At 52.9% G+C, this 15,989-nt stretch overlaps 1 protein-coding gene and 1 long non-coding RNA gene across 3 annotated transcripts in view; one reads left to right on the top strand and one right to left on the bottom strand.

Moving 5' to 3' along the window:
- The window catches only part of LOC141423390 (uncharacterized), an 85,631-nt gene extending 77,955 nt beyond the window's left edge, over window positions 1-7,676 (top strand). The window contains exon 3 of the long non-coding RNA XR_012448210.1: window positions 7,380-7,676. This is a non-coding gene — a long non-coding RNA (uncharacterized lncRNA). The remainder of the gene's footprint in view (window positions 1-7,379) is intronic.
- Window positions 1,729-13,245, bottom strand: Slc52a3 (solute carrier family 52 member 3). 2 transcript variants are annotated; one of them, XM_020183480.2, is made up of 5 exons: window positions 13,054-13,245; window positions 5,836-6,434; window positions 4,642-5,135; window positions 2,847-2,970; window positions 1,729-2,470 (listed from the first exon to the last, which is right to left on the bottom strand). In XM_020183480.2, exons 2-5 carry the CDS (start codon window positions 6,400-6,402, stop codon window positions 2,258-2,260), a joined length of 1,398 nt encoding a protein of 465 aa, XP_020039069.1. In that variant the 5' UTR covers window positions 6,403-6,434; window positions 13,054-13,245; the 3' UTR covers window positions 1,729-2,257. The 2 variants fall into 2 exon arrangements, with proteins under 2 accessions (XP_020039069.1, XP_073930596.1); XM_074074495.1 differs by lacking the exon at window positions 13,054-13,245 and adding an exon at window positions 12,660-12,924.
- Window positions 13,246-15,989: the final 2,744 nt, after the last annotated feature.

Raw genomic sequence — 15,989 nt, 5'->3', positions numbered from 1 at the left:
TTCAGGGCACTTACTGGGTTGGTTGGGGATTCAGTTTGCTACAGAAGCATCCTGTGTCTCAGGCCAGTCCCAAAACTGGATTAAGCTGGGGAGGGGAGGGGACGGAGGAGTATCTTGGGGACATCGAGGGTCTACAGTGTACATTTTCCCAAAGCGGGAGCTTTTTATGACATTTATTGAGCACTTACTGTTTGCACGTACAGTGCTAAGTACTTCACGCATAGCTCAGTTAGTTCCCTAAACACTCCTGAGAAAGGCAACACGCCTGTTCCCATAGCCCCACGTGCTGAGGGAGGCTGTGACCCCTCGACCGTGCACCTCAGCTTACAAAATCTTAATTCTTCCTGGTGCAAAGAGGGAGGAATTCCCTCTTTACTTTCTTAGGAGTATTTATGGTAGAAAACTTACAAATTCTCTGCCCTGTTAAGGATGTATGTAGGTGCAGATATAGGCCACGGGTGGGACCAGGGGACCTCCCTCAAGGAGCCTCGTGCCAGTTTTACAACCTAGGCATGCTTTCCTCTGGGTCCTTGTCACCCAGCCTCCTCCCAGGGCAGAAGCCTATTTCAGTGCATGGTACCAAGTTTCAAAACGCCTGTCATAAAGATAGAGCTTCTATTTCCGGTGGATAAGACAATCAGCTGACACAGGTGGTCACTCTGATTGCCGCTATGTGACAAGTGGCTGTCTACTCATCTTGCTTTTAAGGACCAGTTATTGTTTGAGAAAATATATGTGATAGGTTATATGTGTCTGACTGAGTAAAAGGGGAAAACTTCTGCTTGCAATCTCTGGAGACATTTTTTTCCTTCTTTCTTTTCATTTGCAGTGCTGAGATCAAACTCAGGGCCTTGGGCACTCTAGGCAAGGCTTTGCCACCAAGTTGCAACCCCAGCCCTTGAATCTGCAATTTCTTCATCAGATTGTCTTTGATGCACACAGCAGCCTGGTTTAATGTTTATTCAGTAACAATTTTTTTCTATTCTACTTTTGTAGAGGTTGTCTGGATTGGCAGATTTTAACTTTAATTTTTCTCCCCACATCTTCAAATGTCTTTCTACAGCAGGTGATGAATGAACTTGGCACTTCCAATGGAAAACTATACAGCCATGACAAAGGAGAAGGTTCTCTTGTTTTCACTAAGGAAAAGCGAGAGCTGCACAATAGTTTGGTGCTTCTTCTGTACAGTGAGGTCTGAGAAAGACGACTCTATTTATTTGCATAATCTCTGGAAGGGTGTGTGTGTGTGTGTGTGTATGTGTGTGTGTTAAGAGGAACTGGGAAGACACCATTTTACATAATCTCATTTTTGAAACCTGACTCCTGTGACTTTTGAAAATCAGCCATTAGGGAGTGTGTGGTGAAGATGAAACAAGCCACTTCAGAAAAGAAGTTCCAGGTCCCAGCACTCGGGAGGCTGAGACAGGAGGATGGTGAGTTCCAGGGCAGCCTGAGCTAGACAGTGAGACTGTTTCGAATAGAAAAGAAGAGGGGGAAAAAAAGGAAGGAAAGAAGGAAGGAAGGAAGGAAGTCCAAGGAGCAGAGCTTCTCTGTGCACTTGAGTTCACTTCTGAGCTGGTCTGACTGAGTACCGATTAACTGACACATTTTCAGGGTTGCCAGGACCTCTCCTTTGAAGCTTGAGCAAAAAATGTTTTATTTAAAAATAAGAAAAACAAAATCAATCACGTTCCCCCCCACCCTCCCCCCTGGGCTGAGCACTGCTTCTGAGGGTCCTCATTGTGCAGTCCGCAGCCTGGTGGGGGTTCAGAGGCTGGGTGAGGTCCCAGCAGGGCCTCACCTCCAGGAAGGGGTGTGTGGGGTCCAGCTCAGGCCTCTGCCTTTAGTCATCTGTCTTGTAGACTCCTCTCTGCAGATATAGGCCACCGGTGGGGCCAAGAGACCTCTCAACCCCTCTGGCCACCTCTAGGTTGCAATGATTGCCACTCTTGTCATTACTGGGGCTGTCAGCTTGGGAAATTGCTACTGGCTGGGTGATTCTGCCTTTTATCCCCGTGTCAAATCTACGAGGTAAGGATTATTTATTATGGGCTCCCCTTTAACAGATTTAAAAAACAGAGGCACAGAGAAGCCAAGCAACTACCCCAAGGTCACACAGCTGTTTCCCCTCTAACATCTGTAGACCCGCCTCCAGCAGGATGCTGGATTCGGATCTCTCAAAAGTCCAAAGAAAGAAGGCTAGCATGTGATCACAGACACTGTGACACAGTGTGTGGCCCGGGCCACCCGTTCCGGCCTAGGCAGAGCAGTCCAGGCTGCAGTAGTCCGCGGAGGAGAAGAGATGCAGCACGTTGACCAGCGGGAACATGAGCAGCGCCCCGATCAGCGAGCCCAGCTGCACCGCCGCACCGCACCACACGAGGGCGCTGCGGCTCAGGTCGCGCAAGATCACGCCCAGCATCACCTTGATGTAGCTGAGGCATGCAGTGAAAAGCAACCAGGAGATCACCTGCGGTGGGGGGACAGGGACAGAGCTCGTGGGTGACCTCCCAGGGAGAGGGAAACCCATGGAATAGACTCTGAGGGCAAGGAGACCCCCTAAGAGGGTGAACTGCGAGTGCCACAGGGGCGCCATGAGCTATCATCCCTTCAAGGGCAAAGGAGGACCTTGTGACCCCCCGCCCCCCAGTAAGTCAGGGACATCGGAGAGAAGGCCACTGCTGCCACACACATGGCAACAAGAGGGTGGCATCTGGGGGACAGGCAGGACCCGTCACCTTACTTCTCTGAGGCCCCCACTAGGAAGTGCCCCTCCCATACAAAGGGCTGGTCCCTAGGCCTCCCAGCTCCTCCAAGATGTGAGGGGTGGGAGGGGGGATACTTACAATGAGGACTTCTCCACCCCAGTGTCCCTGCAGGAGGGGACAGGGGCTCATGACAGCCATTGCCATATTGTAAGCCCCAAAGCTGGTGCCGAGCAATGTGAGGCCCCCCAGCAGTGGCAGCGACCTAGGAAGAGTGGAGGAATGAGTGGAGAAGGGGAGAGGCTGGACCTCCTGCACCCTTGGGGCACTGTGGAGTGGCTAGCACCTCCAAGATTAGCAGTTAAGACCCTTAGGGAAAATCCCAGGCTCCCCGCTGAAGTGGGACAGGGAGATGCCGGAGTGTTAAAGGCAGGGCTTGGCCTCCCATCGGGAGAAACACAGATGGGTGGCCAGATGGACCTGATTCAAACTCCAGTTCTACCACTGAAGCGGTGAGACTGGCCCCTGAGCCTCGGTTTCCTCATCCGTGAAGGGGGAGTGTTGCAGGCCATGGTGGCCAGAGTGTGTAGGGCTGGCTTCAGCCGTGGCCCCGCCTGGCCTGGTATGCGCTGTGCTATTTCCTCCCGGACACCCCACCTCTGCCGGGAAGCCAGGGCTTTGATCTCAGCCGGCCTTAAGGGTATGCTAGTGGCCTTGTAGGATCCTCCCTGTCTGAGCTGTGGCCACAGGAGGTCTGCAGGCTTGGTGTGGCCTTCCAGACCCTGGGCTGACAACTGAGGACCTGCCTTCCTTGGAGGTCCTTGTCCCTGGGGTCCCTGTCTCTGGGCCACCAGGACCAGTTTTTACCCCTGGGTGTCAAAAGGGGGTGCCCCAATACCAGGGATTCCTTTTCCCCAAGATTCTTGGGTTCCATGGCTCTGAGATGCTCTACACTTAACATTTTGGGATCTCCCCGACTCTGCAGGTTTGTGACCTCTGTCTGGTCTGGCTTTTCCCCAAATTCTCCATGGATCTGGAGGCCCCAGGAGGAAAGTCCTGCTTCCTGGCAGTAGCATTTTTCTGTCTAACTCTCCTGTTCTTGTCTACTCCTGAGGTGTTTGAGAGCAGGTCTAAGCAGCTAGCAAGGGGCTGTGGGATCTAAAATGTCAAGATCTGGAGGTGGATGTTTCTCCCACAGGGGTCCAAATGCTTGAGCTGCTCATTAAAAGCCAGTTTGCCTGGGATCCGTTTGCCCTGTGCAGTCATTTATTCTTCCAGAGGTGCAGCAGGGCTGAGCTGGCCAGGCTGGCACCAGGAAGCCAGGCTGGAAAAGGACCAGCATAGGCCCTTTCTCCAGCCTCAGGAGCTCCATTTGTCAACATGTGGTAGCCACAAGCTGAGGGCAGCATGGGTGGCACTCACATTGAACTGCTGAGTGCCAGGCACTGCTGGAGAGCTTTGCAAAATCACCTCATCTCCCGCTCCCAGCTACCTAAAGGAGGCAGAACTGTTGTCACCCCATCTTTCAGATACTATCCCCTAGGCACAGAAAGGCAAGGTGACCTGCCCGATGTCACACCACTGGGAAGTGGCACGGCTGGAAACCATATTCATTCTTCTCTCTCTCTCTCTCAGCGGTACTAGGATTTGAACTCAGGGCTTCACACTTGCTCTACCACTTGAGCCACACCCCCAGTACTTTTTTATTTCAGTTATTTTTCAGATAGGGTCTTACGGTTTTTGCCTGGGCTTGCATGAACTGTGATCCTCCTACCTATGCCTCTCATGTAGCTGAGATTACAGACATACCCTACCATGCCCAGTCATGGGAAACCATATTCTTAATGCACAGCCTGGCATGGGGAAGGGAGGAATCTGGGGTTTGGAATGAAGTGCTGCCCTTCCACTGGGGTTCCCCAGGGTCAGATGGGCATACCTGGTAGGCAGGAAAATGGAGAGAAAGCAGGCAAGAGGGCTGGCCACAGAGCTGAGGGTGGCAGACAAGTGGTAGGCAACAGCCCCATAGGGCAGGCAGGAGTAGGTCTGCACGGATGGCAGCACCCCGTTGGTCAGCGCGTTGACAAAGGCAATCACAGTGTAGATGAAGGCCAGCTGCGTGGGGCGGAGTGGCGCTGCCTTCTCCTCTGGAGGCCCCCCGACTTTGCTGCTGTCTCCGGACCCCAGGACACCCACATCCTTCTCCTCTCGTGGCCGGATGGAGTGGAGGGTGACCTGGGACTGGAGGAGGTCCTCTATGGAGCCGTGCCGGCCGCTGGGCTGCCGCTGGAGGAGAAAGAAAGCCACAAGACAGCAGGCCATCATGAAGGACAGCAGCAGGAAGAAGACCATAGGCGAGAAGCGAGCGGGCAGGTAGCGGCTCTCCAGGTGGCTCATGCCGGGAAGGGATGACAGAGAAGCGCTGTCAGCTCCCTAGGGAGGGACAAAGCAGAGTTGGTCAGGAGCCATGATAACAGTGATCGACAATACGCATTATGAATTGCTATCAGTGAATAACTGATGAATGACAGATTCCACCCCCCGCAAAGTCTGGCCCTAAGGATTTCAGAGAAGCGCCATACTCTGAAAAATCTCATTTCACTGGTGTTCCTGATATCATTTGTCTTGGGGGGCCCAAAATCTGATTGTAAGAAACCAGAACAGGCCACTCCCAAATCCTTGGCGTTCATTGTTTTGGGCTGGTTATTTTGAGACACTGTAGAGAGAGGTGTAGCTCTGAAAAGATGTCCACTGTAGAGGAAATGGCCATCTAGAAAGGCGACTTTCATTGGGAGAGGTCCCTGTACCAGGAAGAGATCCATGACAACTGTCGTCTCTGGGGAGAGGTGATTGTTACCCCCATGTGCAGTGGGGAAACTAATCAGCCTCGCCTTGCTGCCCATAATTTGTCTCCCAGAGCCCCAGGCTTCCTCAGGATGCTATCAAAGCCCCCTTCTTTGTTTGTGGAGCTCTCTGGTCACATACACAATTAAAGTGGTCTTTCTGTGTTCACCTGCCTGAAACCACTTTAATTTGCAGCCCCACCAAAGAAATGACAAAGGTGAAGGAAGCCAGTTCCCCTTCCTCCACTTTTGATCAAGCCTTGTGCTCACGGCTCTGGGTCCCGATGTACCTGGGTGCTGAGGGTCTCCCTGGTGGTCGCAGGACTTGAGGTGATGTCTGGAATGTCTGTGACATTGACGCAGGTGGTGATACCTGAGCCCTGGATGAGAGCCACCAGCGCGGGCAGGAGGCCGCTGAATCCTTCGCCCACAAAAAAGGTGGTGAGGTAGTAGGTGGGTAGCCGGCTCATGAAGGGCAGGAAGGTGACAGAAGAGGTGCAGTCCACCAGGGCCAGGAAGAAGGTAAGGATGATGAAGGCAATGCTGTGCTGGCTGCCCATTACCCAAGAGGTCACATTCCAGAGGAAGGCGAAGAGAACGCAGGCGATGGTGCCCACGGCCAGGATAAAAAAGATCACAGGTACCTCGGAAAGGCAGCCAGGCCGGAAGCGATGCAGCAGGGTGACCAGGAGGGGGCCAATGTTGGCCAGCTGGATGACCACAGTGAGGTAGGAGGGCAGGTACCAGCCCTCGGGCAGCTCCGCCACCAGCAGGGGCAGCTCTACCCAGAGACCGTTGATGGCCACCCAGGAACCCATCCCAAAGACGCAGACCAGCAGGTGTAGCAGGAAGGCCATGGTGCATCCGTCCCAATCAGGCTGCACTGGGGCTGATAGAGAAGGGCACCAGGTGAGAAAGTTCAAAGTTCAAGTTCATCGTCAGCCAACAGGCTGTGCTTTTGAAACCAGAGGGTTTTTTCCCTTTCCCCATGAACAAGATGGCTTTTTACTAGCAGAAAATACAAATTCCTTCATGACCAACCTTTAAGTGGGGAGGGTTTTCCTAAGTGTGACTCAAAAATTCAGAGGCCACCAAAGAAACTCCACACCTTCAAGTGCATAATTGTTAAAACACACAAAACCCAAACAAACAAGCAAACACCTTCTGCAAAAATACCAACAGCCACCCAAGGTCAAAAGACAAATGAAAACCTGGGAAACAGTTGCAACATAAAACACAGACAAAAGGCTCATTTTTCTAATATAGAAAGAGTTTTTACAAATCAAGAACAAAAGGCCCAAGAAAGATGTGGGCCAAGGATAGGTTAGGAACAGTTTAAAAGAGCCTTGCACATACTCCTCCCTTCAGGATGAGAAAATGGCTCCTAGTCATTTTCACCATGGGAGTGTCTCAAAGTCAAAGGTTACCTGATTGGGATGAAATGACTTATATACAAGATCCTTAAGCATTGCAGGAACAAAATACGTAGAAAACCCAAGGGGCTGGTGACAAAGAATGGGATAACTCAGGGGCTCAGCTAACCATTGGAAGGAAGAACAGGGGACGGTCTCACTGGCTGACAGGATGGGTCTCCAGGCTGCACTGATAAATGTACAAAATCAAGAGAGAAAGAGAGATCACAGAGAGGGAAAAAATGTTCTCTGGGCTTAAAGCAACCTGGACACCCAGGAACTGCTGGGTGGTTGGAAGCACCTCATTGTGTATCTTTTTAAATACTTTTAATTTGTGGCTATGTGACTACAGCACTTAATACAAAAACATGTTTACCTGACATAAAATGACAATCTGCCCTTTTTTTCTCATGAAATTACAGAATTCCCCGGGTGGATAGGCCTTCAGAGACCACGTACTCCAGCCCTCCAGCACCAATCTGCCAGTGTCTGTGTTCCATCTGCCCGTGCCTGGCATCACCTCACCTGTGCTGCCCCCAGCTCTCTCCCACCCACCCTTAGTCTAAGTAGAAACATTAGAGAGACCAGGAGTGTGGCTCTGCAGGAAGCCGCCTTGGCGGAGTCCAGCTCTGCTTCTTGCTGGCTGGGTGACCTTGGGCAGGTGACTTGGCCTCTCTGTGCCTGATGTTCTTCACCCACCAGTGGAGGACAATGATCATATGGACCTCAGGGTTCGTGGTAAGCTGTATGCATGTTGGTGAGTTCACGCTTCTCACAACGCTGGCACACTTGAAGTGTGCGGGGTGGGGGGGTTATTGAGAAATGCTGAGTTTGGTAACATAGTTATTTATTTTTTAAATTCACATGAAAATTCATATGTGGCTATTACAATTAAAAGAGAAAACGTTCCCCAGTGAGATACCAGCTGAAGTTGCCTGGGGCATATACACAACTGTGGGGAGACATGTCGACTGGGCCAAATTCCTCACTTCATGGATGGGAGACAGGCCCGAGAGGGAGAGGACTGAGGCTGGAGGTGGGACTTGGAGGACCCAGGAGCCAGGTGCAGGCTTGACTTCCTCCTTCCTTTTACTTGTTTTTGGAGACTTGGTCTGGTTATGTAGCTGACCTTGAACTCAAAAGCCTCCTGCCTTGGCCTCCTGACTGCTGGGATTGCAGGCATGTACCACAATGCCCAGTGGAGTCCCTCCTTTTTTTCTAGCACTTGCAGGAGTCTTGGTGGCCATACCTCAGCCCAGCAGCTGCTTGTCCTGGTTCCCACACACAGAACTTCCAGGGAAGCTGGGAGCAGAGGCAGTCAGACCTGCTCCCCTCCCACCCCACCACCTCCCTTCGGGCCTTAAGCAATCTACAAGCCACTAAGCTCAGCCTGGTCCTGCCACTCACAGACTGGGCCTGGCTGTGGCCTGTGAAAGGACCAGAGGAGAAGGAGGCTCCCTGTGCTGTGCAGTCCCATCCTGCAAGATTCTGCCCCAGGAAACCTTCCCAGGTGTCCTCACCAAACATTTAGGGCTTTGCTTGAGTGAGGCACACAGATGCTGTGAGATGAGGCTCGTCCAGAGCCAGGGGCTGCTTTGCAGTCTGGCACCGTGAAGGCAGAAGGACTTTTCTCAGCCATTTAGCTCAAAGTTGCTAACTCACTGGCCAAAGCCAGTCAGCAGACCTGATTTTGGTTTGTTCAGTGTTTGAAGCAATTAGTTACTGTCATCCATAAGTCAGGAGATGACATTCAACATTCGGGGTTTCTGATTTCCAGGAATATTTTAGAAGACTTGCTGCACATGCCTGCCTGCCCACATGGCAACAACCCTTCTTGCCCTCTCTAACTTAGCGCCACCCCTGGCCTCTGCAGGAACTGCAACTCCTGTTCAAGTCTGTGACTGTCTGCTCTTCCTCTGTTTTGCTGCTTGAAAATCAGATGTGCTGACCAGAACTCCAGCATCTTTTTTGTACTATGAGATAAAAGGGGGTGGAGGCTAGATGTAGACAAGAATCCCTTGGGATTTTGTGGCAGAAAGCAGCCATGGAATCCCTGTTCTTCCTTTCTTAAACGATTTTGTTTGCTCGTTTAATGTTGTTGAAGCATTTAGACATCTTTCTCATTTGTCACTCTTATTCCATATGCAACAGAACCCTGACTAACTGTACAGAGATTTATGATCAATAACATATGTTAATCAACTTTGGTCACCTGTGCCCTGACCTAGAAACTCGGGTCCTCTCTCAACCAAGATTTGATCAAAAATAATAATCTAATAAAAAGCATTTAGACATGCCTTTAAAAGCCACTAAAGAGTTATGACAAACTTGGAGTCCAAGGTCTTCCAGAAAGCCGCAAGAAAAGGAGGAGGAGGAAGGGTGGGGGAGGGAGGGGTCAGATCGCTCTTCACTTAGGATTTGGTGGTAGACGGTAAGTGGAGACCCACAGTCATTTTGTACTGATGAGGACTGTAACTTACACAGGTGTCAAAACTATGGCTTATCGCTTCCCTCCTAAACAATCACAGCCTTACCAGGAGGGGGACAGAGGCACAGTGGGTGGCAGTGAGGTCATTGCAGAGGGGGCAAAAGCAGACAGGGCGCAGAGGCAACAATGAATGATAGACCCAATCAAGGGAAAGAAGTAAATAATTAAATGGAGTTGGTGGTGGCGGACGGAAGCCGGCTGCCTCTTTGCCTCACTGCCTCCCTGCCCGACCTCCTTCAAGCTGTTACACTAATGAGAGGAGAGCTCAGCGAGGCATCCAGTTACACACTGATAATGGGAGGAGGCCTTTCTGCTGACCAGGAGGGGACATCAGCTGCCCGGAGAAGGATCAGGACTCCAGTGCATGCAGTGGGTCCAGCATCCAGCTCCCCATAGCCAGCTGTCTGGGTTCTGACCTGGCTGCTACTGGGCTGTGCCATTTGAGGGAGGTGACAGGACTCTGGGAGTCTCTGTTCTATATCTGGAAAACAGCATGGTGTGGCCCAGCACAACCGTCCTCTACCCCGGGCCACAACTAAAGTTCTCCCTGTTCCTCAAAAGAGCCATGTGGCCCTGGGCTGGAGACACAGTGAGGAGCTGCTGTCCCTGGGGGATGTCCCAGGTGGAGGGGACAGTGTGTGCAAAGGTTCTGCTGTTTCCATGAGCTAAGCTGAGGCTCAGATTGGTTGTCACTGGGAGTGTGTTGTGTTTTCTCTCTTGTCTGCAGTAGCCTCGGAGTTCTTGCTCACTCACGTAACCCATTTTTATTGGGTGCGTACTATGTGCCAAACAACAATCCTGCTTTCAGGGACACAAGGAGACCAGACACCAAGAAAAACAGAAAATATAAACAGCAGGTCATCTGGGGACAAGGGCTCAGAGGGAAGCACAGCTGAGAAGGTGGAAGTGTGGGTGTGTAGCTGGTCCGGGGAAAGAGGGTCCAGGGAGGAGACAGCAAGTGCAAAGGCCCTGCTGTGGGCCATGTCCCAGAGATAGATCTTGGTGTTCAAAGAACAGCTAGGAGGCCAGTGTGACTGTGGCCTCAGGAGTGAGGGTGACAAGGCAGCAGAAGGGAGTCACCAAGGTGGCAGGGGAGTGCTTGTGTTCTCTCTGTGGCCCAAACCTAGGCGGAGAGACCAGCTCTGACTTAATGTTTAACATGCTGACAATGGCAGGGGAGGAATGAGGAGCCAAGGATGAAGCAGGAGCAAAGCCTGTTAGCCTGCTGGGAAGTTAATAATAAGTATTATCAAACGTGAAATAAATAGCATTAAAGATAGACAAAACAATGACATCAAGAGTGGTTGCTTGTCAGGCCCGTCCTGGGCTCTGCTCTTCAAGGCATATCGTCACATCCTCTCAAAACCCCGAGTTAGGCACTGTGATCATCTCCTTTTCACACTCAAGGAAACAGGCTCAGAAAGGGAAAGTCACCCACCGGAGGTCACACAGCCGGTCAGCTGGGCACTGGCATTTGAGTCCAACAGGGTGGGGGCTGTGCAGCAGCTGCTGAAGCAGCCCAGAGATGCGAGAGGGAGGCCAGAGAGGAAGAGGCCAGGGTTATGCTGGACGGGAACTCCCTCTGCCCACAGTGGCCTCCCTAGCACTTTGGGCTGGGAAGGGGAGAAACTGGGGTCTGGGCCCAGGGGGACCCTGAGAAAGAGCGTTGAGTCAGAGCTGCTTCCGGAGAGCCCACTGTGGGTGCAGGACGCCAGAAAACTAAGGCTTTGCTGGTGGAGTGGCTCAAGCGGTAGAGCTCCTGCCTAGCAAGCATGAGGCCCTGAGTTCAAAGCCCAGTACTGCCAAAACAAGAAACCTAAGGCTTTGAACAAGGCATAGGGATGGCCAGGAACAGGTGGGCCAACAGAGAAGCCAGAACCTGGCCAAGACACCTGTTTTGGATTCTTTTTGTTTATTCTTTTGCAGTCGTGGAAGAAACCCAGGACGTCACACAGGCGCGGTGAGCGCTCTACCCCTGAGCCGCATCCCACCCACTTTCTTATCCTTACATCAAACACTGAATGTCCCAGGCCCAACAGATTGGAAGTTGTCGACACTGGGACTCTGCCAAGGGCCAGTGCAGCCTCATTGTGTGGCCTGGGCTGTATCCTCCCCGACTCTACCTGACCTTGACCATAGGGCTTTGCAGGCACTCTGCTGCCTCTGTTTTACATTACCCACTGTCTTCAGGGCCAGCTTAGTTGCAGGAGCTTATCTGTGTCCATCTGTGAAGTGTGGCTCTCCCATGGGAAGCTCATCTCCAGGGAAGGGAAGGGCTGTCCTCTCCCCCAATGCCCAGGTGGCATGTGGTTTGCGAATGGCTGGGTTACCTGACCCCCTAGTACCATGACTGAATTCTCTCTCTGCATGGAGAAAGCTGGCAGCTGGTAGGCGCCAGGCTCCCAGGACCAAGCTGCAGAGAGCCTGTCTCAGCCATGCAGGATGCGGTAGGAGGGTGGCCCCCCGGCCACACCAGCTGGCAGCCTGGGTGCTGGGTACATCTCACTCTGGGACAAATATCTAAGTTAAGGCTGCCCTGGGCTCCAGGTGCCAGGAGGCCTTGGAGAGTCCTGCAGGCCTTGGCCCAGGACTGGGCCTGGCCCTGCTTTAGTGACACTGGCAAGGAATGAGTAGCTTTCAGTTGGCAGAGCAGGGAGGCCAGGAGGCCCAGAGATACTGAGACAGAGACAGAAAGAACCAAAAGATAGAAGTAGAAAAGGGCAGAAAGAAAGATTGAGAGACAGAGAGGAGAAAAGAGAAGCTGAGGCAGAGAAGAGGCCAGGAGGGGGCACCAGGCTGAGGAGCTGCAGGGTACCGGGAGGGTGCTGGGACCCTGTACCTTTCATATTCCAACCCATGTGCCACAAGAATTTCCCCACATCTGCTTGCCTGGGACCTCAGAACTCCCCTAAACTCATCCCAAGTCAATGCCACCCAGAAAGATGTGGGGAAACCAAGGTCCAGAGAGCAGCCAGTGCCTACCGGCCCTCTGCCCACTCCAGATCTGTGGCTGTGGCCATCCTCCAGGCCTGTACTCACTGGCTGTGTGACCTCAGGCCAGCTGCTTACCCTCTCTGGGCCTAGGAGGGATGTCCATCTCTGAAAGATTCTGGAAATGTTAAGTCTTGGTGGGCCCAGCTGCCCACCAGTGAGGGAGGAGTTAACGGAGCTCCAGCTGACCCTGAAGGCAGGGTAGCTCCCTTTCCTTCCTCACCTCCTTCAGGGCCAGGAAGGGCATCCGGCATTCCACAGGCTGGCCTTGGCAGAGAAGCTCACCCAGGCCGGTCCCTTCTTGAAGTACCCATCCCACCAACACCCCAGTGCCAGACTGGGGAGGCTGCTGCCCCCGACACGGGGTCGCGTCTTCCGACTGCTGGAGAAGCAGCAGGACGAGGTCGGCGGGTCTGGGAGCGCTAGCGCCACCCTGCCGGCTCCGCGGGTGCGGGTCCCAACTCCAGCCGGGCCACCGCTCAGCTTCCCTGACCCTGCACCTGAAAGTAGGGCAAAGGTCACGGCCGCCCCGCCCCGCCCTGCGCCCTGTGCGCCCCGGCGCCCCGCGCGCCCATCCACAGCACCTGCAGCAAGCGCGGCGCACGGCTCGCACTCACCGCGTCGTCTCGGCTCCTGCTCCGGCGGCTGTGCGCGCGGGCGCGGGCGGCGGTGTCACTGCACCTGTCCCCGCCCCGGGCGGGGCGAGGAGGGCGGGGCCCGACGGCACTGCGGGCGCAGTCGGGGCGCCGCACCGACAGCCTCTGCACCCGACTTTTAGGTCGCCTGATCCCCAGCAGCAGACCCCGCGGAGCAGACGCGCACCCAACCAATTCTGGCGCCCGAGAGCGCACCGGGAACCGAGGGGGTGGTCAGTGCGCCCCCTGCCGAAGGCGGGCGTCACAGCGGCCGTGCCCGGTGGCTCCTGGGGCTTCCCATCCCCTCTACTGCCTTTTGAGGATAGGCTACGATGACTCCCGTTCTACAGATGAGGAAACTGAGCCCAGAGGAGCCAAGGGGCTCTGCTCGAATCGGAAAGGCTAATCTGAGGTTCGCTGACTTACTGTCACACACAGTGACAGGTGCTTTTATCAATCCTGTGTGACAGGCGCTGCTACTTTTATTCTTGACGTCACAGATAGGGAAACCAAGGCTCAGACAGGGTGAGAAGGTTGCCCAAGGTGCCATAGGTCTAAGTGCTGGTTAGGATGGGAGTCCAGACTCACCCAGACTCCTTTGGTTTTGACTTCTAGGAAGAATGGTGACCTGCTTCTTGCCTGTTCTCCCAGACACTGTTTGTGTAATGAAAACCTTGTTTATGCAACAAGCCTTCACTCTCCAGACACACGCTGGGGAGAGGGACTCTCCCATCTTGGCCAGCAGATGGGGACTGTTTGGTACTGTGGGGCTCAAAACACAACGCCCCATATTTTGTGCCCCCCCAAAAAAAACCCAGATTTATTTGGCCTGGTTTGAGCTAGTTATGCTCAGCCGTATGGTAGTAACTCCGGAAGACCGTCCTGTGGTCAAAGAAACGTCCATCAGTAAAGGAAATCCAGTTAGTCCACGTGCATCAGGAGAGGGCTTCTCAGACCACTTTCATTCCCTGGACAAAACAACCTTCACTCATGGTGCAGTTTCTCCCCGACCTCCCCCACTTGGGTGTTGCCTCCCACCTCCACCCCTTCCAAACCAGATTCCTCACTGTAGCTCGGGATGCAAGCACCTGGCCCTTCTCCAGTGTCACATTCTTTGGGAGTCCTGTGCCTATGGACATAATTAAAACGCAGCCTTGCCTGTTAATTTGTCTTATATCAACTTGTAGCTCAGTCAAAGAATCTACTCTGGTGGTGTTCCCTCACTACAGTCCCAATTGCTTTGTTCTCAGGGACACCAGCTTTGCTCCCTAGGGGACCCTGGAATGCTTGTCCTCCATCAGGACTCCAGCAGTGAGGCCATTCCCGCACCTCCCCCTCCCCCATGCATCACTCCCATCTTCAACAGGAAGTCCTCCTTAGATCTGAACCACATCCCTGCTGCTGTGCTCCACTCTCTGCCTGTCTCCTCATAGGTGCCTCTCACATGATACTTTAAATTTGAATTAAAAAATACATCCTTGTCATCAACCTTCAAAGACTCCCTGCTGCTCACCAAATTAAGAAAAATGCTTAAGTCTCCCACATCTAAGTCCTTTTTCATCAGGGACCAATAAACCTTCACTCCATTATCACTCTCTTATCTGTCGCCTTTGCTGTTCACAATCAGAACTCTTTACAGTTCTCTAAGTATTTGCAGCCCTGTGAGCCACCAAGTTCTCCAGACTGGTCCAGCCACTGGAATATCCTCTTTGCCTGTCTCCTTCTGATGTGGTGATCATGCATAAGGTGATCTCTGTTTCAAAGCCACCTCCCCCAAAGGAGTGTTGCTGGATGTCTACCTATATATAAGTAGCATATACTGGGAGCTTAATAAGTGTTTGTTGCATAAATGAACGAATGACCCCCCAAGCAATATTTTCCTCCTCTCCTCTCCTCTCTGCGTATGGACCTCATGGACTGACCTAATATTCAGAATGTTAGGACATAAACTGTAGGACAAAGAGGGGCCCGGCGTGGGAGGAGGACTAAGTGAGTGCAGGTTGCAGAGTGGGCACAACTACCCTAAGGGGGAGAGTCCAGAGGGTGGGGGAGGCTGTCACAAGCTTGCATGGATAGGACAAGAGCTGGTCAGATGTGGACCCAAAGGGCTGGCCGGGTTCTTTCCTACAACCCCGCGGTGTTCAGGGTCCAGATATGAACATGGGAGTGGGATGAATTTAGCCCACTCCCATTGCTGGGCGCTTGTCACTTGCCAACAAGAACAAATCCGCAAGTCCAGCAAGGTGGTGCATGGCTGTAATCAGAGCACTTGGGAGGTGGAGATAAGAGGATCCAGAGTTCCAGGGCAGCCTGGTCTTCATAGCCCAATAAGTCTATGAACGTCGACTTTTGGGGCAGCTCTCATTCCCGAGGGAAGAGCATCCAGAGCAGAGGTCGACTTTCCCAGGGCCGCTGGGCGGGTTCCCGCCGCAGGGGGCATGTGGGCGGAGCTTCCTGAACCCTGGTTTGTGTGGCTAGATGGGGGAGAGGAGGCGCCGCTGCAGTTACCCAGAGCAGCCACGAGGAGGCGCAGGAGACGTTCTAAAGGGGGGGAAGGTGTGCAACGCCAGGCTGAGGAAAAAGAGGCAAAAGGAAAGGGAGTAGGTCAAAAAGATGAGAGGAAAGGGTTAGACAGAGGAGCTTCAGAAGGAGTCCAGGCCAGGCAAGGCCCCATTTGTTTCCCCTAAGAGCCTGCAACAAGAGGCAGTCCCCTATCAGAGCCACCATGACTTCACACCCAAGAATTGAGCTCAAGGTCAGAACAGTGGGACCAGAAATTGCAGATCGCTATGTACGGCATGATGCCTTTTGTGTAAAAAACTGTCCCCACAAATAAATCCTACAAATCCTTTGGGGATGTATATGCATTTGCCATATGTAATTAATCCACTGGAAGAATGTAAACAGGGACGACAGGG

The sequence above is a fragment of the Castor canadensis genome, chromosome 5 (assembly GCF_047511655.1).
Source record: "Castor canadensis chromosome 5, mCasCan1.hap1v2, whole genome shotgun sequence".
In the NCBI taxonomy this organism is placed as follows: Eukaryota; Metazoa; Chordata; class Mammalia; order Rodentia; family Castoridae; genus Castor; species Castor canadensis.
This window is presented reverse-complemented; position numbering and strand designations above follow the sequence as displayed.

What these genes read in the sequence shown, in the direction of transcription:
- Slc52a3 (XM_074074495.1), bottom strand. Translation starts at nt 12,690, where the DNA reads ATGCCGGATGCCCTTCCTGGCCCTGAAGGAG. An exon ending in TCCATTTTCCTGCCTACCAG is followed by an intron (nt 2,971 to 4,641) that starts GTATGCCCATCT and finishes CACTCTTCCTAG; the next exon opens with GTCGCTGCCACTGCTGGGGG. An exon ending in GGGGTGGAGAAGTCCTCATT is followed by an intron (nt 2,471 to 2,846) that starts GTAAGTATCCCC and finishes CCCCCACCGCAG; the next exon opens with GTGATCTCCTGGTTGCTTTT.